The sequence below is a fragment of the Danio aesculapii genome, chromosome 17 (assembly GCF_903798145.1).
Source record: "Danio aesculapii chromosome 17, fDanAes4.1, whole genome shotgun sequence".
In the NCBI taxonomy this organism is placed as follows: Eukaryota; Metazoa; Chordata; class Actinopteri; order Cypriniformes; family Danionidae; genus Danio; species Danio aesculapii.
In genome coordinates, this window is record NC_079451.1 from 47,546,944 (window position 1) to 47,573,511 (window position 26,568).

The window sequence follows — 26,568 nt, forward strand, 5'->3', positions numbered from 1 at the left end:
AACGTTACGGCAAATGATGCAAATATGGTCCGCTTCCGCCGCTGAACAGCAGCTCCCAGTAAACATTCCCAGTCCTTTGAAAAGAGGCAATATGGAGCATGAACAAAATGACATTAATCTTTAATAAAGCTGTCAGAACTGACAGCATCCAAAACATGTGCTTTACGGTGTCGTCCACCATGTTAGCTGAATTGGTCACCTGACTGCATCCCGTGACTAAAATGCGTCATCGTTTTCGAAAGCCTCTACTTTCACAGTCCACACAAACAAAAGCATTTTCAAATGTATCCACTTTGTGAAGTTTATTTATAAACTAATCTAGAGAGGATCACCTGCTTATGATTGAACACAGCTGGTCTCGCATTAGCTATCACATGGTAAACCAATCAAATGAACTCAAACAGAAATAAATAGCCGGATTTCCTTACCTTGGTCATCTTCGTCTTAAAGAACCCCCTATCCACCCCGACTCCTCCCCTTCTTTCTTTGCTAAATACAGAGGAACTCTCACCAATGACAGGCAGGTTTGGGGATAGGGTTTGGGGCTATGCTTCCTTTTAAAAACTGTACATATTTGTAAGAATTAGCCACTTTTCTGACAATACGTTAATTATTTACATTTCCTAAGATCAGGCTGACGTATGAATAAGTGGGTGTTCACATTTTTGGACAGAAATTGGACACAATGCAACAGAAATTAACATACTTTCAATACAATTTGAGGAAACTACAGTGGAGAGATTTGCTGAAATAATTGCTCTTACTTTACACTGACCCATGCTGGTAAGAATCTACTTCCCGTCAGACAAAATCCAAGCGGCATTCATTGTCTGTTTGCCTTAAAAACGGTATTTAGCTTGTTAATGTGTCGTGATTATTGTATTCGTTAGGTTTTTTAAAGAAATACCTCATTGACTCTTTATAGCACAGTTCAAACCCATCAAACCCTTTGCACAATACTTAAGGTTAATATAAACCATGCACTGAGATTTGTACAGTTTAGCGGGAATTATTGGGATTAAAGCACATAACATGCAGATGGTTTTTGAAGGAACTGTTTTATACATCGAATAGCACACTGAATTGATGACCTTTCTTTTTTTTTTGGCTGTGTTTACACTGCTAGCCAAATCTGATGTCCAATTTAGTTTATCCAATTCACCTATAGCGCATGTGTTTGGACTGTGGGGGAAACCGGAGCACCCGGAGGAAACCCACACCAACACGGGGAGAACATGCAAACTCCACAGAGAAATGCCAACTGGCCCAGACGGGACTCGAATCAGCAAACCTTTTGCTGTGAGGCGACAGTGCTAACCACTGAGCCATCATGCTGTCTGTATAAATTATTATAGTTGAGTAAATGTTGTGTTTTTAAATCATTTTCATTTAGTTTGATGGCACTATACACACTCACACATGAGCAGAAAACAAATCAGATCTGGTTCAGATTCAGTGTGAACATAACCTGTTTTATCAAAGAAATAAGCACAAAAAACTTTAACAAGGTGGCGTTGTATGAATGGTCCTCTCCATTATTTCAACCTCTTTTCGAGCATTCAGACCGCATCGCATATACCCGTTGTTCGTCTAGTGTTGTCATCCAAAATTCCAAGTAATAATAAACTTGCGAGGTGCAGAAATGTGGCTGCGGTTCTCAGAGGAACCCTGGTCCGCATATGTTTTCCTATAATTGTTCGTTTTTTAATGTTTGATTTTAAGGTGCAACAAAGATGCTAAGCTAATAGCATTTGAAGTTATCTTTGCCTGAATATACCTGAGTATATTTACACAAGTAACCGTGGATTTTACGATCGTCTTGAGAAGAGGATGAACATCGCCTCAACTGACAGGGCTTGAAAATAAAGGGCGAAAATAAAGCCAAATCACATCCTCTACTGTAACAATCTCTCTCTTTCTCTGGTATTGGTGCACCCGGCCACCTGTCAAGCTCGTGCTCCTTGCTGATTGGTGCTTATAGGAAAGCATTTATTTCTTAACACAATAAGTGTTAAGTGTTGTGCGATCAAGTTTTTCGGTGCTATATAATATTTTGGATTATTTTGCCATGTAAAAATAGATCTTTAAAATAATTAAAGGTGCTCAAAGTATTTAATAACTAAAAATGTAACCCCAATATAGATAAAACACACTTATAAATATTTTTCAAGTCATGCACACTCAACGAAATCAAAATTTTACCACTTTTTAAATTTTTTTGTTTGTTTAAAATAATTGCACAGCAATATTAATCGTTTAATTGTCAGCCAATCAGAATCAAGCATTTCACAGCTTAGTAGTAAGGATGGGCGATATGGTGTTAAGATTATATCACAATATTTTTTGTTATTTATTGTTATATTGATGTTAATAGTGATGATAATTCATATGTGATATTGAGAGACAAAAAAAGTTCTGTACCTTGGTAGAAAAGGGTTTTATTTCACAAAAAAAAAGAGTATTCAACCCTGCTAAAATATGATTTCTTCTTTATTCTGTGATATTAAAACATGTCTCGTAACACTTTAGAATAATGGTACATTTGTTAATGTTAGGTATTTATGCATTTACTAACTTTAACAAAATGTGAATAATCTTATAAAGCATTTATTAATCATAGTTCAACATTAGTTAATGCACTGTGAGTTAACAAACTGTAACATTGGTTAGGGTGACAGCTCAGTTGAGGGTCCAAATGCAGTTTATCAACTCAGTCATACAGGCAATGGTCAAAACAGGAACAAGCAGTATCATTAGAAAAATCCAAAATCGCCATCATGGTCATGGGCAAAGAGGTCAAAACAAGTGCCAAAACAACATACATGAGAAACAAGGCAAGGCTAGACAAGAGAACGCTTTGTAATGCTACAGGATAACAAGACTCAGCACTGTGTGTGTGCAAGTCTGTGTATATCTAGTCCCGGATTTCAGTCCATGGTGAGCTTCCAGCTGTGTGTACATAATCAAGGGGTGGAACCGGTGTGTGAGTGAGGTGCATGATGGGAATTGTAGTGCAGTTCGGTGGCAGAATTGTAGTTAGGGTGCAAGAGAGTGTTTCTAGCAATGTACAAGGGCTAGATCACTGGTAATCATGACACTAAAGTTATCTGACTTAAATAATATTTTTATAAACAGGCTCAAACACGTAAAAATATCTCTCACAAACTGTTGTAAAAACTACTTTCACAGACCAATTCTTGTTATTACAGTAAGTAAAAAATTTTAGCGTGGGGAGAATTTTTTACCAGTATATTACAAACGATGAGATTATCACCCATTCCGCCGCTCTCACAAACATTGAGGTAGAATAGCCATTTTTTAAATCAGAAGAGACATGATTTGATTTAATATTATTTATTAATAATGCTCAAATTCACGTACAGTTTGCACATGTTGATGTTTAATTGTGTGCATTGGGTGATTCCACCCCTACTCCTTTGGGAAGGGTTTGCTCCGCCTTTATTGGACTGTTTTAAGTTACATTATAAAATAGGAAAGTGAAAGGAAAGAAATATGGAGCAACACAGTTTTTGATCGGAGTTTATTGTGAAGATGCTTGAGAATTCAGTAAACATCTTTAATTGGAGAGAAAACCAAGTCAATTTATTGCCCAAATTCTGATAGCACAAAAATATTTTAATCAGTATTTTTGCATTAGTTTAGTTTTTATAAACATTATGTTTTCTGTCTTTAAGGTTTTTTTATTAAGCTTATGCATAACAGTGCATCTTGGGATAGATTTATCTGCTGATTTGGCCAAAAGAAGCTTCAAATCAATAAAAGATCATTTGAATACAAAACATACTTATTCTACTTCATATTTTACATCCAATTCAATGAGTGTGCCATATCTTTGTAACAAATTCCCAATTTTACTAGCATTTTAAAAATGAAAAAGTTTAGGGTAAAAGTACTGGAACTCACTCCCCTATAATATTAGGCATGCAGAATCTTTAAAAGTAACCTTGAAAAGTAGAAAAATATCCCCTAAACCTCACTCCCATCCGGGACGAGCACCCAGGTGTAACCCACCGGTCCTACAGCACACATCCCGTTCTGAGCTGGGATCGAACCTGCGATTCTTTGTATGGGAGTCAGTCGCTCTAACAAGGAGGCTAAAGACCATGGACTCGCTGAGTTGGTCACAAGAGCACCTATAGATATATATACGCTGTAAATCCCAAAAAGTTAAGGCAACTCAAACTGTTTGAGGAAACCGATTGCAGCAAACCATTTAAGTTCAAAAACTAATTCAAATGAGTGCTGTAAACTTAATCCATTTGAGTAAATGAAGCAGTTTGAGCACAGTAAAACCCAATAAATGAACTCAAACCATCTGAGTACTGTAAAACCCATTAAGTTAAGGCAACTCAAACCGTTTGAGGAAACCGATTGATACAAACGATTTGAGTTAAAAACTAATCTATATGAGTACTGTGAACTTACTCTATTTAATTAAAGTATTTAACTAATTACCTTCAACTCTGAGTTCAAAAATGAGTATAATTAACTTTCAGTAAATTTTGAGTTAACTACACTCATTTCATTTGATTAAGTTGACTGTTGGGTTTTATAGTGTATATATGTTTTATTTGTGTGTAAAGCGCTTTGAGAATTACATTTTAAAAGCGCTATACAAGAATAAATTATTATTATTATTATTATTGTAATTATTATTATTATTATTATTATTATTTAATGCCATTTCATGTAGTAAGTCACATGATCTTTAATTATGTTGCATGCATTTTTATTTTCAATGCAGGATTTGCACAGGCCACTTAAAACAAAAATGACTTGGGCACCACTTTGGTCTCCAATCTCATGGCCTTTGCTTTTCACACAAACCCATCAGTATCATCAATATGAGCAGTCCTGAAGCAGCGCAGGCTTGGTGCACCACATCAGGAGATCACATATAACACAATGTGCCTGCTTTGATCCCAACAACCAGATGCCATACAGGTGCATCCAGCAGGTGAAAAGGGTTCTTGCCAGGCTGGAAAAAGAGCTCCAGAATAACCACTAATTGGCGTGTTTTCACCCCCCCTCAAACATTCTGCTTGGATTTTCCCCAAAGCTCTTGTTTTCCCTGGTTGCTGCTAGCCCTTCCCTCACATATTTAAAGTGTGGCTCAGGTGTATTCTGGTGCAGATATTCACGTTTTAGATTTCCCTGCTAATACAAGTCTTCAAGTAATATTTCATTTCATGTTATTTGATTTCGTTCATCCACAGCCTTCTGGATCACTGTTGTTTGCTGGAAAACCTGCATCTTTCAATCATGGTGTTATTATTAGGGTTGTTCCGATACCAAAACTAGTATCGGAAATACTTGCCAATGCTACAAAAATCCTGGTATCGGTATCGGCGAGTATTTGAAACCATAAAATGATCCGATACCATCTTTTTAAATGAGACGTATGTCCGCTAGCTTTGATTAAGGCTATTATAAATGTCTGATAATGATATTACTCTAGTTCACTGTATGAATTTGTTCATGTTTTATTAATGGACAACTCTGAAGCACACCGTGAATTAATTCTGTCAATTTATACAGGGCTAGTAGTAGTATACACACTTAGGTATCGGTTCAGTACTCTGTATCGGCCGATACTCTGAGCTCAGGTATCGGAATCGGGAAGGGAAAAAGGGTATCGGAACATCCCTAGTTATTATTATTATTATTTTATTTTATTTTTTCTGTCAGAGTGTGCCAGATGTGCCGTATTGGTGCATCTCCGCTCATGCACATCTTTGCTGGGAATATCGGGCATCTGTCTGCATCTTTGTGGCCGCTCAAACACTGTGATCAGTTCTCCTTCTGACCAAGCAGTGAATGTTCCAGTGCATTGATCATATGTTGCGTTTAAGGTTTAGCTTCCACTGCTGAGGACTGTGATTTGAAACAATATCGCGATGAGAAGACCTCAGATATTACTGTCGAACCCTACTTGACATCATGCGTGTGAAATCAGAATTAGTTTGTTTTGTTTTTTGTTTGTTTACTCAGGCATTTGATTTTCCTCTGACAAACTTGAATATGTCAGATTGAACATATTCATCAGCTGTCGTCAGAGAAAGCAAGGGCTTCCTTGATATGGACAGAAAGTTGACAGTATGTGTTCAGTTAATCATATAGATGTGTATTATAGCATTAGTGCGCTAGAGCTCAAGCTCTTAAAAAAAAAGTGTATTTGTTGGTTCAATGACACACTGGTGTTGTTTTTTGGTGATTGTAGAATTTTTTCGTTTTTAATTATAAATTCAGAATAATTTGCATGTTTTTTTTAATGGTCCGTAATTTACATATGGAGAATTCATATTTGTAGTAACATTTTATTTAGATTTTCAGTAACATTTATCTGCAATACTTGGAATTTTTATATGATTACATGCAAAAAATGGCTCATTGGAAATATTTACCTCTGCCCACATTTTTAGCCCAAGTAAAATATGTTGCTTCGGGTACATTTCAATGATAGTTTCAAGTGACAAATCCACTAAAGAGCGCTGTCTACATTTTTACAAATCTGAAATATGTTACTTAGGGTAGGTTTCATTGCACGTTTCAGATGACAAATCCAATAGATGGCGCTGTCTAAATTTTTACAAATTTGAATACGTTACTTAAGGTAGGTTTCACTGCACTTTTCAGATGACAGATTCGCTCGAGGGCGCGGCCTACATTTTTACCAATCCGAAATACATTACTTAGGGTAGGTTTCATTGCACGTTTCAGATGACAAATCCATTAGAGGGCGCTGTCTACAATTAAGCAAATCTGCAATACGTTACTTAGGGTAGGTTTCATTGAACCTTTCAGTTGACAGATCCGCTAGAGGGCGCTGTCTACATTTGAGCAAATCTGAATTACGTTACTTAGGGTTGGTTTCATTGCACGTTTCAGATGACAGATGCGCTAGAGGGCGCTGTCTACATTTGAGCAAATCTGAAATACGTTACTTAGGGTAGGTTTCATTGCACCTTTCAGATAACAAATTCACTAGAGGGCGCTGTCTACATTGGAGCAAATCTGAAATACGTTACTTAGGATAGGTTTCATTGCACGTTTCAGAAAGCAAATCCACTAGAGGGCGCTGTCTACATTTGAGCAAATCTGAAATGCGTAATTTAGGTTAGGTTTCATTGAACCTTTCAGATGACAGATCCACTAGAGGGCACTGTCTACATTTGAGCAAATTTGAAATGCGTTACTTAGGGTAGGTTTCATTGAACCTTTCAGATGACAGATCCGCTAGAGGGCGCTGTCTACATTTGAGCAAATCTGAAATGCGTTACTTAGGGTAGGTTTCATTGAACCTTTCAGTTGACAGATCCGCTAGAGGGCGCTGTCTACATTTAAGCAAATCTGAAATGAGAAAATTTGAGAAAATCTGAAATCTGAAATACTTAGGGTAGGTTTCATTGCATGTTTCAGATAACAAATCCACTAGAGGGCGCTGTCTACATTTGCGGATCTGAAGTACATTACTTGGAGTACATTTTGTTGTACTTTTCAGATACATTTCCTTCATTTACACATCCACATGTAGTTGAGCCTTGTCATACAGATTCCCTAGTCCAGCAAAACATTGACACTTTCGCTAAACCCAACCAATAGTGTTTTCAAAACCCCAAACGTAAGAGAAATGTGCACTGCGGCCACATAGTTTTACCTTGATTTAATCTTTTGTGGAAGTGTGCTGGTTTTGAACCAGAGTGCTCTGCATTTGTTTGGTGTTTTACAAAGAACAAAAGTAATCCTTTATTTGTCGATAATATATCCCTGGAAACATCATTGGTGTAAAAAAGGAGCCCATATACAGCCCCATAGCTTTCCTTTTACCAGTCGAATGCATGTTTAAGCACTTTTTTATCGCGGTTTCACAGAAATGTAGGGTGAATTGAGTAGTTCCAATGAGTGATATAGCACAAGAAAAATCTATAATTAACTTTTTTGTTTTCCTGTGAACAACAAAGCGTAACTCCTGAACGAAAAATACCAGTGTGTTTCACTGAACCAAAAAAGGACCTTTATTTTAAAGATTTGATGGGATTTTCTGTAAGATGGCATCTGTTATTGATGCCATTATGAATTTTTGTTTGCCATTACTCCATTTTCCACCCATTTATGTTACCCTTTGGTGCCTTAAAACGTCGGTGCTTCAAACCGCCAAGGCAACCAGTTCAGCAAACAACAATGCCAGTATATTTCTTTCTCTTATCTCCAAACGTGCCAATGCAGTAAATGGAACTGTACATAGAAACATGTAACATAGCAACACAAAAGAATGATGACGTAAACATTCCAGCGTTGCTATGGTTTAGCGGACGCTTTTGGTTATGACTGCATTGGACCAGACGGCTCACAGATGGCGGTAAAGCAGTACTAGACATCCAACGTTTGGCCTAATGTTCACTTGTGAATGTGATGTCCAGTACTGCTTCACCAGTGTGTTAAAATATCTCCAAGGTGCTAAAACTGAACCATATTTTGTATATTATGTATAGATTTGTTCTTGTAAAGCCTTACCTTGTACTGATCTGTGTATCAGACTGTTCATCCAAAATATATATATATGACAGAGCTTGTATATATGATGTACAAAAGAAATGCATATTTGTTGTAACTGTATGTACAGATGAACATGTTTTTTTTTAATCTCTGTTGTTTTGTTTTTGTGGGAACTGCTTGATGAATATGATATTGACATTACAGTGTTGCTTATGTATAGAATGTTTCTGGTAACCCTGTAATGCTACATTAGCAGTTAGAGTAGGTGTTTTTGTTTCCTTTTAAAGTCTCCTTGGCACTGAAATATTAGAGGATGAAATGTTTTACTTTTTAGTTTTTCACACAAATATGTTCCACTAAAATGTGTAAATAAGTTGGCGCTGTTTTGTGAGAGGAACAGGTTCAAATCTCAACTGGATAAGCGCAGTAAATATTCCTACACGGATCCTACAATCACAATACAGTTCCTCAATTCCAGACTATGCAACTTAAAGTATCTGAAATACGTTTTGTTCAATATTTTAATCTTTTGTTCTTGTTACGTTAGCATTTCTTGTTTGTTTGTTGACATTTGGACATGCTATGTCAAGTGTATTTGAACATTTAGTTTTGAAAGGGGTCCTATTATGCTTTTTATACTTTGAATTTCTTTTAGTTTACAATGTTTGAGCATGAAAAGATCCGCAAAGGTACAAAGCACAAGATTACTCCAAATGGAGTTCTACCCTCTATCTGTAAATGCCATTTTCTCCTGTTGATGTGAAAGGAAATTTACTTTAATACTCATGACGTGCCACCTTGTATGCGCATTTCATGTTTGTGCACTCTGAAAGAATGTATATAATATACAGTGGTATGAAAAAGTGTTTGCCCCTTACTGATTTCTTTTTTTTTTTTGCTAGTTTGTCACACTTCAATGTTTCAGATCATCAAATTTTAAATTAGCCAAAGATAACACAAGTAAACATATCATGCAGTGTTGAAATGAGAGGTTTTTATTATTAGGGAAAACAAAATACAAATAATACATAGCCCTGTGTGATAAATGGAACCATGTATTCTTCTCTGTGCCAAAATATCCTGAAGAAGAATGTCCGTTTATCAAATAGTGACCTCAAGCTAAAGCAAACTTGTGTTCTGCCGCAGGACAATGATCCAAAGCACACCAGCAAGTCCACCTCTGAAGAAAAACAAAATGAAGACTTTGGAGTGGCCTAGTCAAAGTCCTGACCTGATTCCAATTGAGTTGCTGTGGCATGACCTTAAAAATGTGGTTCATGGTGAAATCCCTCCAATGTGGCCGAATTACAATTGTACAAAGATGAGTGGGCCAGAATTCCTCCACAGTGCTGTTACAGACTTATTGCAAATTGTCAAAAATGCTTGATTGCAGTTGTTGCTGCTAAGGGTGGACCAACCGGTTATTGGAGTTGCGGGGCAAACACATTTTTCACACAGGGCTTTGTAGTTTTGTATTTTGTTTTCCCGTAATAATAAAAACCCTCATGTGTTTACTTGTGTTAACTTTAACTGATTTTTAAATTAGTTTAATAATCTGAAACATTAAAGTGTGACAAACGTGCAAAACAAAAAATAATAAATCAGTAAGGGGCAAACACTTTTTCACACCACTGTATGTACCTGACAAGGCTTTAAAACATGAAGATGTTTTGTTTGTTGTTACATGAATAACTGAGGGATAAGCTGTAAAGGTCCTGTCCTTATAAGGAAAGGAGGCGGGGCAGGTCATTTGCATTTAAAGAGAGAGTGTGTGTTTCCACACATAAAGGGGCCTTTACAGTATGATATAATAAATGTTCTGTGAGGTATTTTAAGCTGAAACTTTACAGACATATTGTGGAGACAGTGATATTACATCTTGTAAAAAGCACAATATGATCCCTTTAAGGCCTTATGAGCATGACTGGTAGAAGAGTTACAGTTTTGAAGAGAACAAAAAGCTCAAATGCTATAGCAAATCTCTTTATCTGGTTTGATTGTGTTTAGATTTACTAGCAAACAAACCTCTTATTTTATATTGTTGACAGTCAATCTGTTCAGTGGAAAATCCAGTGCAATTTAAGCTGTTGTGTATATTACCAGATTCAAGCATTGATCCAGATATGAAACCCCTCTGATAATGTTAAAAACCGCGATTTTACATCTGGTGGCTGTAGATTCCTTTCAGAAACCAAAGTTGTTTCAATGATACCCTTTCAGATTATACTCTTATTGTGGAAAATAATGTTTCCTGCTGATCATATCCAACGCAAGAACGTATTCTTTGGTATCCAAACAGTAGTAAAGTTGCTTTGAGAAGGAATGTCACTTTTATTTGATTCCATATAAGATTTATTTGCAGAAAAATAAGTAAATAACTTGTTATACAATAGCGTATAAATATTATAGGTAACCCACCGGTCCTACGGCACCCAACCCGGTCTGAGCTGGGATTGAACCGGCAGTCGGTTGCTCTAACAAGGAAGCTAAAGACCATGGCCTCTAGCGCCTGTCTCTTTAGCACCTTTAGCGGTCAGAGGAGTGAGGTTTGCCTGCATACCACTTCACTAGCTGGCCTCTGTTACACTCACCCCCCCAAACCTCACTCCCATCCCGGATGAGCCCTCAAGTGTAACCAACCGGTCCTACTGCATCCAACATTCTCTGAGCTGGAATCAAACCGGAGATTCGTTCTTTGAGAGTCGGCAGCTCTAACAAGGAGGCTAAAGACCATGACCTGTAGCGTCTGTCTCTAGAGCACCTCTAGAGGTCAGAGGAGTGAGGTTTACCTGCATAGCACTTCGCTAGCTGATGCTGTTACACCCCCTTAAACCTCACTCCCATCCCGGATGAGCCGCCAGGTGTAACCCACCGGTCCTGCTGCACCCAACCCAGTCTGAGCTGAGATTGAACCCACAATTCTATTGCAAGGGAGTCGGTTGCTCTAACAAGGAGGCTAAAGACCATGGCCTCTAGTGTCTGTCATCAGAGCACCTTTAGAGGTCAGAAGAGTGAGGTTTAATTGCATAGCACTTCGCTAGCTGACTCTGTTACACTCACTCCCCTAAACCTCACTCCCATCCCGGACGAGCCCCCAAGTTTAACCCACTGGTCCAACTGCACCCAACCCGGTCTGAGCTGGGATTGAACCTGCGGTACTTTGCATGGGAGTCAGTTGCTTTAACAAGGAGGCTAAAGACCATGGCCTCTAGTTTCTGTCTCTAGAGCACCTTTAGAAGTCAGAGGAGTGAGGTTTATGTGCATAGCACTTTGATAGCTGCCGTCTGTTACCCTTAGCCCCCTGAACCTCACTCCCATCACGGACGAGCCCCCAAGTGTAACCCACCAGTCTTTCTGTACCCAACCCAGTCTGAGCTGGGAAAGAACCAGTGAATCTTTGCATGGGAGTCGGTTGCTCTTACAAGGAGGTTAAAGACCATGACCTGTAGCATCTGTCTCTAGAGCACCTTTAGAGGTCAGAGTAGTGAGGTTTACCTGCATAGCACTTCGCTAGCTGGCATCTGTTACACTCACTCCCCTAAACCTCACTCCCATCCCGGACGAGCCCCCAAGTCTAACCCACTGGTTCTACTGCATCCAACTCAGTCTGAGCTGGGATAGAGCCGGCAATTCTTTGCATGGGAGTCGGTTGCTCTTACAAGGAGGTTAAAGACCATGACCTCAAGCGTCTATCTCTAGAGCACCTTTAGAGGTCAGAGTGAGGTTTACCTGCATAGCACTTCGCTAGCTGGCCTCCGTTACATATATATACTGAGAAGCACAGTGCAATATATTTTACCAATATTGGTTGTCTAAAGCAGTGTTTCCCAACCCTGTTCCTGAAGGCACACCAACAGTACACATTTTCAACCTCTCCCTAATCAAACACACCTGAATCAACTTATCATAACATCAGAAGAGACCCCAACACCTGAAGTTAATGGGTCAGAAAAGGGAGACATCCAAAATATGTACTGTTGGTGTGCCTCCAGGAACAGGGTTGGGAAACAATGGTCTAAAGGAACATACAACTGCAGATTTGTATGTTGAATATTTCATAGGTTTTGTAACTCATCTCAATGTTAAATTGAAAAACGTTAAGTAAGTATCATGTTTGTTATTACATATTTTTATTTGCCTAATCACTCTACACCAGGCATGTCCAAGCTCGGTCCTGGAGGGCCGGTGTCCTGCAAAGTTTAGTTCCAACCCCAATCAGACACACCTGGGCTAGCTAATCAAGCCCTTACTAGGCTTTCTAGAAACATCCGTGGAGGTGTGTTGAGGCAAGTTAGAGCTAAAATCTGCAGGACACCGGCCCTCCAGGACCGAGTTTGGACACCCCTGCTCTACACGGTAAAGAATGCAGGGTTCCACAAAAATCAGTCATGTTCTCTCAATACAAATCAATTTAGTTAACATAACAAATGTAAGTGAATTGAACATAAAATAATTAATGTTGTTCTTTCAGCTCATTTTTATTAAGTAGTTTGAACAAGCTGCAAAATCTTTCTTTTTTGAGTGTAAGAACAGCACAATAATGGGTTTCTGCTATAGATTTGGAAATATAAGTGGCATAACACACTGTAGATTGTCATGCTGTTGAAATATGATGAATGTTTGATTTATTTAGTCATTTAAATAATCGATTGCCCTCAGAAGACAAAATTGTGATGTACAATAGTGCATGAACGTTTCACGGTAGCCTTTGACTTATATTGGGAGTTGCGTACATAATAAATTGTATATGTAACGATTAAATAACTACAGGTTATCGTTTGGATATTGAGTATCAAGTGTTTTAGCTCTCTTATGGCCTCAAACAACTATTCAGGTTTTTTGGCGAGACGTGGATTGGGGTTTTTTCACGTTTTTCGCCGAGTAAGATCTCCACCTACTTCATGATGTAATATAAAAGAGTTGAATTTCATGCAACGCAATGTAGTCGTCCGGAGCAGGGACTGTCTGAGGTCTAAAGTGTGTGGTGTGTTAATGAACATCTCTGTTGTATGTGTTTATGAATCATAGATTTTTGCTATTTGCATCCTTGTGGAATGTGAAATTGAATGTTTCGTGTGTTTCTGTATCAGTCTGTACTGAAAGTCAAGCACATCTGAACTCCAAACCGGCTGGTAAAACATGCAGGGAATGTTAGTTTTGATGCTTTGAGTTTTATTGCATCTTTGATTTTGTAATGCGTTTGAGAATTGAGTTACAGTATATACAGTTGAAGGCAAAATTATTAGCCATACTGTGATATTATTTTTTAAATATGTAGAGATTTCATTCATTCATTCATTCATTATCTTTCAGCATAGTCCCTTTATTCATCAGGGGTCACCACAGTAGAATGAACCGCCAACTTATCCAGCATATGTTTTACACAGCAGATGCCCTTCCAGATGCAACCCAGTACTGGGAAACATCCACACACACACACACACACACACACACACACACACACACACAAACTCTAGAGTCAATTTAGTTTATTTAGTTCACTGATTCATTGAATGTCTTTGGACTGTGGGGGAATCCGGAGTACCCAGAGGAAACCCACGCGAACCGTGAGGCGACAGTGCTAACCACTAAGCCACCGTGGCCCCATTTGCAGATTTATTAAACATAATATTTTTTAATAAGTAATTTGTTTTGTCTTTGACATGATGACATTACATATTTACTAGTTATTTCATTACATATTTACTAGATACTACTGTAGTATTTGGCTTAAAGTCCAATTGAAATGCTTAATAAGGTTAATTAGGCAAGCCATTGTACAACATTGGGCTGTTCTGTAGCCAATCAGAAAATAATATATTTTTAAGAGGGCTAATAATGCCCTTAAAGATAATAATGAAGAAAAAAAACGTCTTTTAATCCAGCAAAACTAAAAGAATTAAGACCTTATCCAGCAGATAAATTATATATAATACAAAACAATGTGGAAAAAAATGTTGGTAACACTTTACTTGAAGAGGGTGTTCATAAGACTGTCATGAATCCTTTATAATCATGATATGCAGAGGCGGACTGGCCATAAGGTGCACCAGGAATCTGGCCTCCCCTCCCCCCTTCACTTATTGATCGATGCCCAGACCACACATCCCTATCACCCCCCAACACCTCCACCGCTCTTCACTTACCGATAGTCGCTCGTCTGACCACCATCACTGCCCTCCGCCATGCTTTTCACTCCACGCTCTTCGCTTACTGATCGTCGCTCGTCTGACCACCATCACTGCCCTCCGCCATGCTCCTCACTCCTCGCTCTTCACTTACTGATCGCCCAAACCATAACAATGTCATCTTTGCAATTAAAATGACATACCTGACCCCTTCAAGTAAAGTGTTACCAAAATGTCTTTGTTCTATTAAACACTACTTGGATTTTATATATATATATATATATATATATATATATATATATATATATATATATATGTATATATATATATATGTATATATATATGTATATATATATATGTATATATATATATATATATATATATATATATATATATATACTGTATATATATATATATATATATTTATATATATATATATATATATATATATATATATATATATATATATATATATATATATATAGTAAAAATGTTGCAGGATGGCTAATAATTTTGCCTTCAGCTGTATGTTAAGAGAACTTTCTGGGTTCAAAACGGGTTAATTTCTATATGGACAGTTTGTGAGGAGTTTTTGTCAATTAAAGAAAATGATTTGAACTCATTGGTGTTGTATTAAATATAATATCCTCTATCCTGATGGTTTATAGCCATTATAAACCATCAGGATAGAGGATATTATATTTAATGGTGAATGAATGGTGCCAGAGTTTTGAAAAACACATATATAAAACATATCTCTGTACTTCAGATCGCTTTCATTAATGCTTTCATTAATACAAAAGCTAGTGTTTGAATGATTCTCTAGCGTAATGTCTAAAGTGATGACAAAGCCGATGATTTTGCTCACATTTTAAGATTATAAGGCTGAACGGCATGAAATGCCATCAGTCTACAGAGATTTCCAAGTATTTCTCTGTTGCAATCAGGAGATCACCATAATTAATCCTGAAAAAGCCAAAGCAAAGCAAACACTAGCAGATTACTGTGGTATAAATACAGCACTACAAAATACAAGAAAGAGATCGACTTAGGAAGTCACTTACCAGTTTAATAATGATTTGATCAGCTGTGGTTTGAAATTTCGCTGAGTTTTTCTCCTCTTAGGACTTATTATGAGGTGTCTGTCACTATCTTGTGGTGGAACATCAACCGTCTTTGCTCTTCTCAGGATTACAGGCTGATGGCTGCTGATGTGCTGAATCTATAAATATTTAAAATCTATCTTTATAAATAAACTGCATAGTTGCAATCTAAACAACTTCATTCTCGACTAAAAAGCCTCAAAAGTACATTATGTTGTCCAACAGCTGCAATATTTGTCAGACTGTAGTGAGTTTATTGATCAGCTGTCACTCTATGTGGGTGGAGGAATACACAAGGGTGAAGAGGCTGTACGAGTTCTGTTATTGCAGAATTTTGCACGGCTATCAACCAATAAGATTTGAGAACCATATATTTATTTATTTATTTATTTATATTAGATTTTTTTATTCATTATGTAAATAATTTAATTAATTTTAAATTAATTAAATAAATAATTAATAAATAATAAATAATTTTATATTAATTAAATAAAATTACATTTTTTTAGTTCAGAACTGTTGCGGGTAATTGAAATAATATGTAAAAAAACAATTACGTATTATTTTATTACCTGAAACAGTTCTGGACCAATAGAATGTCATTTTAATATATTCTGTGTTGGCCTGTGTATGCAAACTTACTTAAAACATATAAATTGTTGTCATGTAAACACATCCTTATTTTAGTTATTAATATTAAACATGCAACACCATAACATTGTCATGAGTTCAGATAATTTTCTAATAATTTTCCGACATTGTCAGTAGAACTTGTTTTGAACCTGGAACACTTGTTGATATTATTATTTAATTTTTTTAAATGCATTTTCTATTTGATTTCCAGCTTGTTAGTCAATTTCTTAGACAGCATTATCTGTCATATACAGATATTATCTGTCATATTATATCTCATTATTTATGAGACCAAACATAACTTAAAGACTTTTTATTACTTAAAACATTTATTAATAAAGATGTGCACTGGGTGACCTGAAGCAAAAGTACCAACAAGCTAAAAAAAATCTGACAGCTAAATCCTCAATAAATATCGGGGATCGTATTAATTTACCCATAAATGTGTTTGTAAAGAAATTCTCTTACTTGAAAGCTAGTTTAGCCGTTAGTCATCTGGTCAGGGTTTATATTGGAAAAGTAGCTTACGCTTTTTTTTACTCGCCAGACTGATTATAGTTTATTTTTGATCGGAACTATGGATTGTATTAATGTTAAATGCGTTTATTCGAATGTTAACATGGATTTAAGAGCTGTAGGTGTACGTTAATTTTCTAATTTTGTGTGACGTGTTGTCTAAACATGTACGAATACAGAACAAATATATATATTATGCTTTAGATATCTGACTGTTTCCATTTGATATGAAACTAAAAGTTGTCAGTGTTTAAGTAGCTTTTACGATTTTATATTTTTAAATATACATATATACATAATAAGAAGGCCAGAAAAGGATAGAGAAATGAAAATTGTCTGTGTAATTCTGCATGGATGTGCCATAGTTTCAACCCAGGCTCATTCTGATTACGTTCCCCTATACGTTTCTGAAGGGCGCCAAATACTTTCTAGGAGCTACGTTTTTTTTTGCAGTTTTTGTTTTCGCGAATCCATCAGAGACCACTGTGTACGCTTTTTGTAATCTCAAATTTATCTTGAGAGTGCCATTCGTGCCTGCTGTTCTCACATAAATCCATCAGAGGCCGCTGTCTGTCTGACTGACTGACTGACTGATCGACTGACTGACCAATCGACTGACCCACCCTCCTCTTTCCCTAAACCCAACCGATAGTGTTTTCAAAAGCAATCCAGAAAAATAAAAGTCCTCGCCTGATTTTTACCTTGTTTTCAGGTTTTATTACATTCTCACCCTGTCATTTGCTTGTTTATTTTATTTTTTGGCTTCTTTTTTTTTGTCTTACCCGCTTACTGGAACCGTTTTTAACCGGACTCAAACCTCGTCATTGTGCATTATCTGCGTCTCAAGTCCGTCAACGTACATGGCGAGCTAACTAGACAAAGTGGTAACAGTGGGAAAGCCGTCCATATGGAGGTAAGCGGTTAGCTGGTAAGCGCGAAATGGAACAACGTCACACCACCTCGTAGCATTTGATTTAGAGATTAAATGCAGCCATACATACTTCTGACTACATAATTTGCGATCTCCAGTAATGTATATGGGGCTACGTTTTCGGAATGAGCCTATGTTGTATAGTTGATGATTTAATGAGATGATTCGGGTATATTTACTTACATTGAATTCTATATTTTTGTTTTTATTTCATCTGGTGTCGTTATTATGAATAGTTTGATTCGACTATGTCCGTTTTCTGTGGTCTCAATACTGATTTCATGAGGCTGCTCTTCAATAATCACCAGCAAAAATAATAAATAATAGTTTTTTTTGTTTGTTTATTATTTTCAGTGTCTAAATATATTTTAAAAAACTGCTTTATTTTGCAATATTTGCTTCTTTTCAGTCTGAACCTCAAACTGTATTTAAAGGACTGTCATTAGCGGCCACAACACACACTTTTAATAGTGTGTAAAGGGCAGATCAGGGTAAACAGCAGTATAGATCATTATTTTATAAGTATAAATATAGTTACATAAATGGTTTTTGTATGGATTATATAAGGAATGTGTCAGATTTTATTATTTTTTCTGTCTTTTTTATTTTAGAAACATGCCATTATGAGTTCAGATCTGTCTGTTCTGTTTCAAATTTTATGCAACATCTACAGTTTTGTTATGAAAAATTATACAAAGCTTATTTGCGTATATTGTACAGATTCCACAGATGAACAAGAGACAAATGTACACACGGACAGATGCTTCGATTTTTGTATCTTTGTCATTTTAATACAATAAAATGTGACTGAAATGAAACCACGGTTGATTTATTTTCCCATTCATGGAGACCCTGAGGGAATAATTGAAAGTTGATTACTGCAATACAATGAGACAGTATGCTAAAAACAAGGATTTTCAAGTGCTGATAATGCTGAACATTGATTACATGAAGTTTTCTGCTTAATTTGAACTTTTTTAGTTTAGTTTTTGTTGCATGGAAAATGTTGAAAGGTGTTTATTTTCATTGAAGTTGCTTATTGTGTCCGCTAGATGGTGCTGTTGTATTTGAATCCTTTTTATTTATGGAAAATAGGTACGTGAAGCTTCGTTGTGTGTAACAAAGCAGCGATAATCGAAGGTAATTAGACCAATTTGCAAACAACAGCTGAAAACAGTAACAATGCCGTCAAATACCTTTTTCCAAACCCAAAATACTACAAAATTTTGACTGAAGTCAGTTTTGGTTCCTCTTAACAGGTTTGTAATGACCAATTCCTCTTTCTGCATCTCTCACACACACGCACATACACATATATTAAGAGCCATGTAATATTTTGCAGAGATGGCTTTGTGTGTGTGTGTGTGTGTGTGTGTGTGTGTGTGTGTGTGTGTGTGTGTGTGTGTGTGTGTGTGTGTGTGTGTGTGTGTGTGTGTGTGTGTGTGTGTGTGTGTGTGTGTGTGTGTGTGTATTAGGTTAGCAGTGTGGTAAATCATGTTCGGAATATGTTAGCAGTGTGGTGATCATGTGGTAAGTCATATTAAAAACATGCTAGCTGTGTGGTAAAACATTTAATTTAACTATTTGTTTCTAAATAACATATTTCTAGCATGATTTACTACACTGCTAGCATGTTTATAACATGATTTATCACACTGCTAGCATGTTTCTGGCATGACTACCACACTCTAGCACATATGATAACCACAATGATAGCATGTTTCTAATATGATAAACAGACTGTTAGCATGTTTCTAGCATGATTAACACACTGCTAGCATGCTTCTGGCATGACTTACCACCCTAGAATATGTCTAGCACGATTACCGAACTGCTAGCATGTTTCTAGCATGATATATCACATTGTTAGTATGTTTCTAACATGATTTACCACACCACCATGGTTCTAGCATGATTTACCATACTGTTAGCATGTTTCAAGCATGATTTACCATGCTTCTAGCATGATTTACCACACTATTACAATATGTCTAGCATGACTATCGAAATGCTAGCCTGTTTCTTGCATGATATATCACATTGTTAGTATGCTTTTAGCATGATTTACCACACTGTTAGAGTACAATATGTCTAGCATGATTACCAAACTGCTAGCATGTTTCTAGCATGATATATCACATTGGTAGTATGTTTCTAACATGATTTACCACACTACCATGGTTATAGCATGATTTACCACACTTCTAACATGATTTACCTCTCTACTATGGTTCTAGCATGATTTACCACACTTCTAACATGATTTACCACTCTACCATGGTTCTAGCATGATTTACCACACTTCTAACATATTCTAACATGATTTACCACACTTTCATCATGTTCTACCATGCTTTACCACACTGTTAGCATGTTTTGAGCATGATTTACTACATTGTTAGCATGTTTCTAGCATGATTACCAAACTGCTACTATGTTTCTAGTATATTTATCACACTGCTAGCATGTTTCTAGCATGATATATTACAATGCTAGCATGTATCATATTTTTTCTAACATGCACCAAATCTTTCATACCATACTAGTATGTTTTTGCATATACTTTACCACACGTCTAGGATGTTTCTAGCATACTTTACTACACTGCTAACATGTTTACACATTGTTATGCTTCTAGCATGTGCTTATTGCTACTATGCTTTAGTACAATGCTAATGTGTTATGTTAGCATGATTACTACAATGCAACCATGTATAAGCACACTGTAAACATGTTTATTAATGTTAGAACAATTCAGATTTCTTTATCGCTTAATACACTGCTAGTGTTACCAACATTGCTATCATGTTTCGAACACAACACCCTTCTGGTATGTTTTAGTACAGTGTTATCATGGTTGTAGCACAACTGTACACACGTCTAACATGTTGATGTACACTAACATGTTTAACGTGATAAAAAAAGTCCATGTTATTTTTACTTGTTCATCTAAGACCAAATGTCCAATGTGTTGCCTTTTTTATGATGTTTATTGCACTTTTGATATTCTTCCATGCAGGCTAAATAATTGGACTTTTTTGCACCTTCACAGGAATGGGTTATATGCCGAAGCACGCTAATAGGACTTTGGAATTTGCCAGTAACCTGGGTTAATCGTTTCTGGTGAATTGTATGCCAATGCAAAATCGGTGCGTTTAAGGTCTGTTTTCTTTAATAATCAGCGATCTTCACTGGCTGAGTGATATACGATATAAAGTGGGTCTCAGATTGTACAAGAAGCACTCCATTAAATAACATTTTCCCCCGCCATGTCTTTATAATATGAGCATTTATTTTACCCCAGTATATTCAATGGAGCTTCTGCGCTAGCCTGCCGATTCTGATGGGTGCGTGCGAGTAAACGGCTTTTTGTCTCGTTTTACGCTTGAGCAACTAAATCAATGCCAAAGTCTGTTTAATTGATTGTATTTTAATTACATTACAACATCGATGCTGTAAAAGGAACCGTATAAAATGGAAAAAAAAAAAAAACACAATAAGAGAGCACCGTAAGTTTATCAGTATGGGAAACACACTAGCTCAGCATATACCCTATAGGAATTATGTGATTTCAGATGGAGTTGAAGGCATTACTACACATGAAAAAATTACTTTTAATTATCAAAATAATAATTAAAAGTAATTTATAGCAAATACTACAGTATTTTACCCATACTATAGTAAAGTACTTCAGTTAATCCGTTGTGGTAATTCTATAGTTGCTATGGTAATTCAACAACTATAGTAATATAAACAAATGACCCGATACTTTAGTTTTCCACAGCTATAAGGAATAACGTTATCATACTACAATACACCACAGTAGGCATGGGACAACAACCGTTTATATACCGCGGTTTATAAAATTTTCTGCAATACCGTTTCTAAGGTATGTGTACAATTTTTTTTTATTATTTAATTTTTTTGATTGTTTTTTTTTAGGACAACAGTATCTCCAGCAGAAAAGATGCCATTTTAAATTGTAAAAAAATCTGTTTTAGAAACAAATGAAGACAGCAGAAGTCAATAATTCGTTTAGCCAGACATGTTTACTGTTCTAAAATATTATAAATGTTTCTCAAAATAAAATATATTGTGTTTAAATAGGAAAAAAGTTTGTTTTTACCCAGACATTTCAATAGAATATATTTTAGAGCAGTAATCACAATACCACGAAACCGTGATATTTTTATCCAAGGTTATCATACCGTCAGAATCTTATACCGGCCCATGCCTACACCACAGTACAGTGTACAGCAGGCATACAGCGTCATATGATGTTAATATTAGGCTAGATTTAGGCCCAATCCCAATTCTATTTTGTACCTTTACCCCTTCTCATTGGCTCTTAAAACCGAATGTGAAGGGGAAGGGCTTCAAAATTTACCCATAAGAAATGGGACAGCACTACAGCACCTGCACACGTCATCATATGTCATCACGATCTCTTGCTTCATATGAGATCAGACGATCGCGACTGTTGTAGTTATTCCAGTCATGTTATTTTTTGGTATTTATCTTCAGGAGATCACTGAAGGCATATATTATGTTATAACGATCTAATGTGGCGATAAGATCGCAACTGTACTGTGCATTTATACAGTGGCCATATTCACCTATGTAAACACACCAAAACAACATTAACATTTTAGCAGACACTGTGAAAAGCCCATTGACAGCTACTAGACATTTCTGACAGGGGATTGGAGTGTCATCGAGTGTCAGAATGTTGTGGGATGGCTGTACAGGATTTATGATAGATAGCGATATATCATGATATATATAGATATCGATATTTAGCGTTTTTTATTTTAGCGTTTTTCTTTAAAGCATGACGATGAAACACGAATGCGGTTATAAGTATATTAAAACATGTGCTTGTTTGTTGTAAAAGTTCGTAATGATGACAATAAATACTAATTTGTGGATCTCCTTACTTCCGGGTGCAACTGCGGCTGCTGTATTCTGGGAAATTTTCGTACCCCTTGGTTTCGAGTGTGGTCCTGAAAAATCTTCATTTGAAGGGCTATTCACCCCTTCCCCTTAGCCTGACACCTTCAAGCTAAAGAGAATTGGGAATTGGGTAAAGAGAAGAGCTAAGTGGTAGAATTGGGATTGGGCCTTAGGTTGTGATGTCAGGTGACCAAAATTCAATGTTGTGTTGGAAAGCGAACAAAATCCAACGTCATTGATGTCAAATACTGACATTTATTCAACCAAAATCCAATGTCTGATAGACATCATAATGGTAACGTCCACACAACGTCAGGATGTAACATCATTAGAGGTTGAAATTAGTTTTTTACGTTGTAATGGAAAGTGACCGAAATCTAATATCTGTCCAACATTGGACACGGACATCTGTCTTACATTGGGTTCTGACGTCAACCCGGTTTTCATTTCCATCCAAAATGCATCGTCTCCACGACATTAGGGTACAAGATCAATCTGACGTCATGTTGATGTCCTGTGCCTGCTGGGTAGTAAATACTAAGGTATACTACAGTATTCATTACAGTTTATCAGTTAGCTAAATTTAATACTAAATCAACAGTTTTGTAAATACTATAAAATACCCAGTATAATACACTTAAAGGCTGATTTGTACTTCTGCACCGAGGGATCACCATGACCCATGGTGCCTGCCTTGCGCACAGCCGTGCATTTAAGACTGATTTATACTTCTCAAGTTTATGTTCCGGTGCAGCCTTAGAGCGGTCTCAAACCCCTCACATTGGCTGATGCCAACGCGCACCTTACAAAAATGTAACTACACGTCGAATTGCGCAAGCTCTGTGATTGGTCGGCTTGGTAGCGCTGACGAGTGTGTGCGGTGCTAAGAGCCGTGAGCCCATTGGAGCGAGTGTTTACAAGTGTTGAGTGCCGTGAAGGAGCTCCAAATGGAAGCTTTTGTTTTGTGTTTACCTTATGATTAAAATTGTTGCGCGGCGAGGGGAATGGGACTGCGTGAAGGCTGCACCGGATCATACGCGTGCGCTTGATGCAGAAGTATAAATCAGCCTTTAGTATATGGTTCAAAATCAATAGAATTGACTTACTATAAATTACTACAGTATTTTCACATGGAACTATTTAAATATCTACCATGTCAATATACTTTCCTTATAGGTTGTTCATTCATAAACTAATGATTATCTCCATTATTTGATCTCCTTTACCTAAATTTACATGGAGTTCAGTGCTGTTTGAATTTACATGTACAATACTGTGGTAAACATCATTTTTTAGACAATAATACTCTCTCCACGAGTGTTTAGTATTGTAGATTCATCCGCAGTTGCAGCAGGCAGACTTTTTTGTCACGGTTTTCTCATTTTTAACAGGAGTACCGACCGTTAAACCGTGCCAGTCATCACGGACGGAGATTTTCCCTTTCTGGAAGTGCTGATATATTCCCGTGGTCAGAGTCTCGAACGCCTCGCTGACGTTAATGTTGTCTTTTGTGGACACCTCCAAATAGGCCAGCATGTTGAGTTTTTTAGCCAGAGCTTCTCCTTCGCTCTTTCTGACCTCTCTGCACACGGCCAGGTCACTTTTATGAGCCACCAGCAGGAATATCATCGGGTTTGGCTTCACGTAATCCAGCACTTCCTGATGCCAGAGGGAAACACGTTCAAACGACATGCGCTGAGAGACGTCAAACATCAGGATACAGCCAACCGAGTTCCTCATGTAAGACTTACAGATCGACCTGCGGAGGGAAATAACACAGCCATACGTTGTTAAATGAAAAAAAAAACAGTTATTATAGTCAATATAATAAAAATAGCATTCGAATGGAAATTAAAACATTTATAAAATGTTTAAAAACAAACACTGAAATAGGACAGACACATGAAAACATACTATATTAGGCCTATTTATGGTAAATACTGTAGTGTTTTTAAAGAAAACTTTTCGCATATATAATATAGTAGGCTATTTACAGGGTTTTTTTAAATAAATCTGCATACTGTAACTATTGTGAACTGATAAACTAATAAATGCTGTAGTATACTTTAGTTTTTACTAGAATAAAGGGTCTACATTGTCGTACAGTATATCCTGTTGTAGAAAACTACATTATTGGGTCATTTGTTTGTATTACTAGTTGCATTACCGCATCGAATTACCACATAGAATTACCACAACAAATTAAGTCAAACTATCACATGAAAATAAAATGTTATTGTAAATCTAAAAAAAGGATTGAAATTTAAACAAAAATAAAAGTACAAATATTTAAAAAATAACCACGGAAATAAAATAGTTTATCAGCGCACATGAAAAAATACTATAGGCTACTTATGGGAAATCATTTTTTTGAAGGATACTGTAGTAAATCTGTCTAGGTCTGTCTGACCTTTGAATTAAAAAAAAAGGCTTCCTAAAACTACTTCAAAACTACTACATTGCAAGAATTAGATGCTTTGTTTCCAGTGAGGACTTTTGTTCATGCTTTTATCAGCAGCAGGGTGGGATTACTGTAACGGCCTCCTCACTGGACTCCCCAAAAAGACAGTCAGACAGTTACAGCTCATCCAGAACGCTGCGGCCAGAATTCTGACCAGAACCAGGAAATCAGAGCACATCACACCTGTCCTCAGGTCTGTACACTGGCCCCTAGTTACATTCAGAATAGATTTTAAAGAATTATTACTGGTCTATAAATCAGTAAATGGCCTAGGAGCTCAATACATCACAGATATGCTCACTGAATACAAACCGAGTAGATCACTTAGATCAAGTAAACTAGAAATTCCAAGAGTTCAGTCAAAGCAGGGTGAATCGGCCTTCAGCTACTAACAGCGCCCCTCGCTGCTGGAATAAGCTTTCAGAAATGATCAGATGTGCTCCAACATTAGGCACATTCACATCAAGACTGAAAACACATCTGTTTAGCTGTGCCTTTACTGAATGAGCACTGTGCTAGGTCCGGCAGGTCGCAATATTATGTTTTTCTTTTCTTTTTTTCTTTTTTTATAACCTGTTTTAACAGGTTTTAATCTGTTTTTAATAATTTTATTGTTTTTTTATATTCTTATACTTGTCTTTTTTATTCTTGTTTATGTAAAGCACTTTGAAATGCCACTGTGTATGAAATGTGCTATATAATAAACTTGCCTTGCCTTCATACATTCAGGATACGCCAACATCAAAGTTTGTCTAGACCAGAGATGCCCAAATTAGGACTTGCGGCCCAAAGTTGGCCTGTGTTAACCTTTGATTTGGCCCAACCAATCCGATGGGGAGAAACGATGGGGAAAGTTAGGGCGAATCCCTCAAACAAAGATTGTCATTTCTAATTTAACTTAATCTTTTTTTTGTTTGTTTGTTTAAATGCTGAGCTCCAAAAAAAGCAAAACTGAAATCAAATGTTTCAATTAAATGTTATTATTCAGATTAATCAATTTTTTTAAAGGGTCATGAAACCCTAAAACACTTTTTTTAATAGATGTTGACAGATATATACAGATGAAGTCAGAATTATTAGCCCCCCCTTTGAATTATTTTCTTTTTTAAATATTTCCCAAATGATGTTTAGCAGAGCAAGGAAATTTTCACAGTATGTCTGATAATATTTTTTCTTCTGGAGAAAGTCTGATTTGTTTTATTTCAGCTAGAATAAAAGCAGTTTTTAATTTTTTTAAAACATTTTAAGGTCAAAATTATTAGCCCCTTTAAGCTATATATTTTTATGATAGTCTACAGAACAAACCATCATTATACAGTAACTTGC

The 26,568-nt window shown here is 36.5% G+C and overlaps 1 protein-coding gene across 1 annotated transcript in view; it reads right to left on the minus strand.

Moving 5' to 3' along the window:
- Window positions 1–18,592: 18,592 nt before the first annotated feature.
- The window catches only part of LOC130244907 (ras-related protein Rab-39B), a 10,070-nt gene continuing 2,094 nt past the window's right edge, over window positions 18,593–26,568 (minus strand). Inside the window, exon 2 of the mRNA XM_056477482.1 lies at window positions 18,593–24,540. Coding sequence (XP_056333457.1) covers window positions 24,117–24,540 — 424 coding nt within the window. The 3' untranslated portion in view covers window positions 18,593–24,116. The remainder of the gene's footprint in view (window positions 24,541–26,568) is intronic.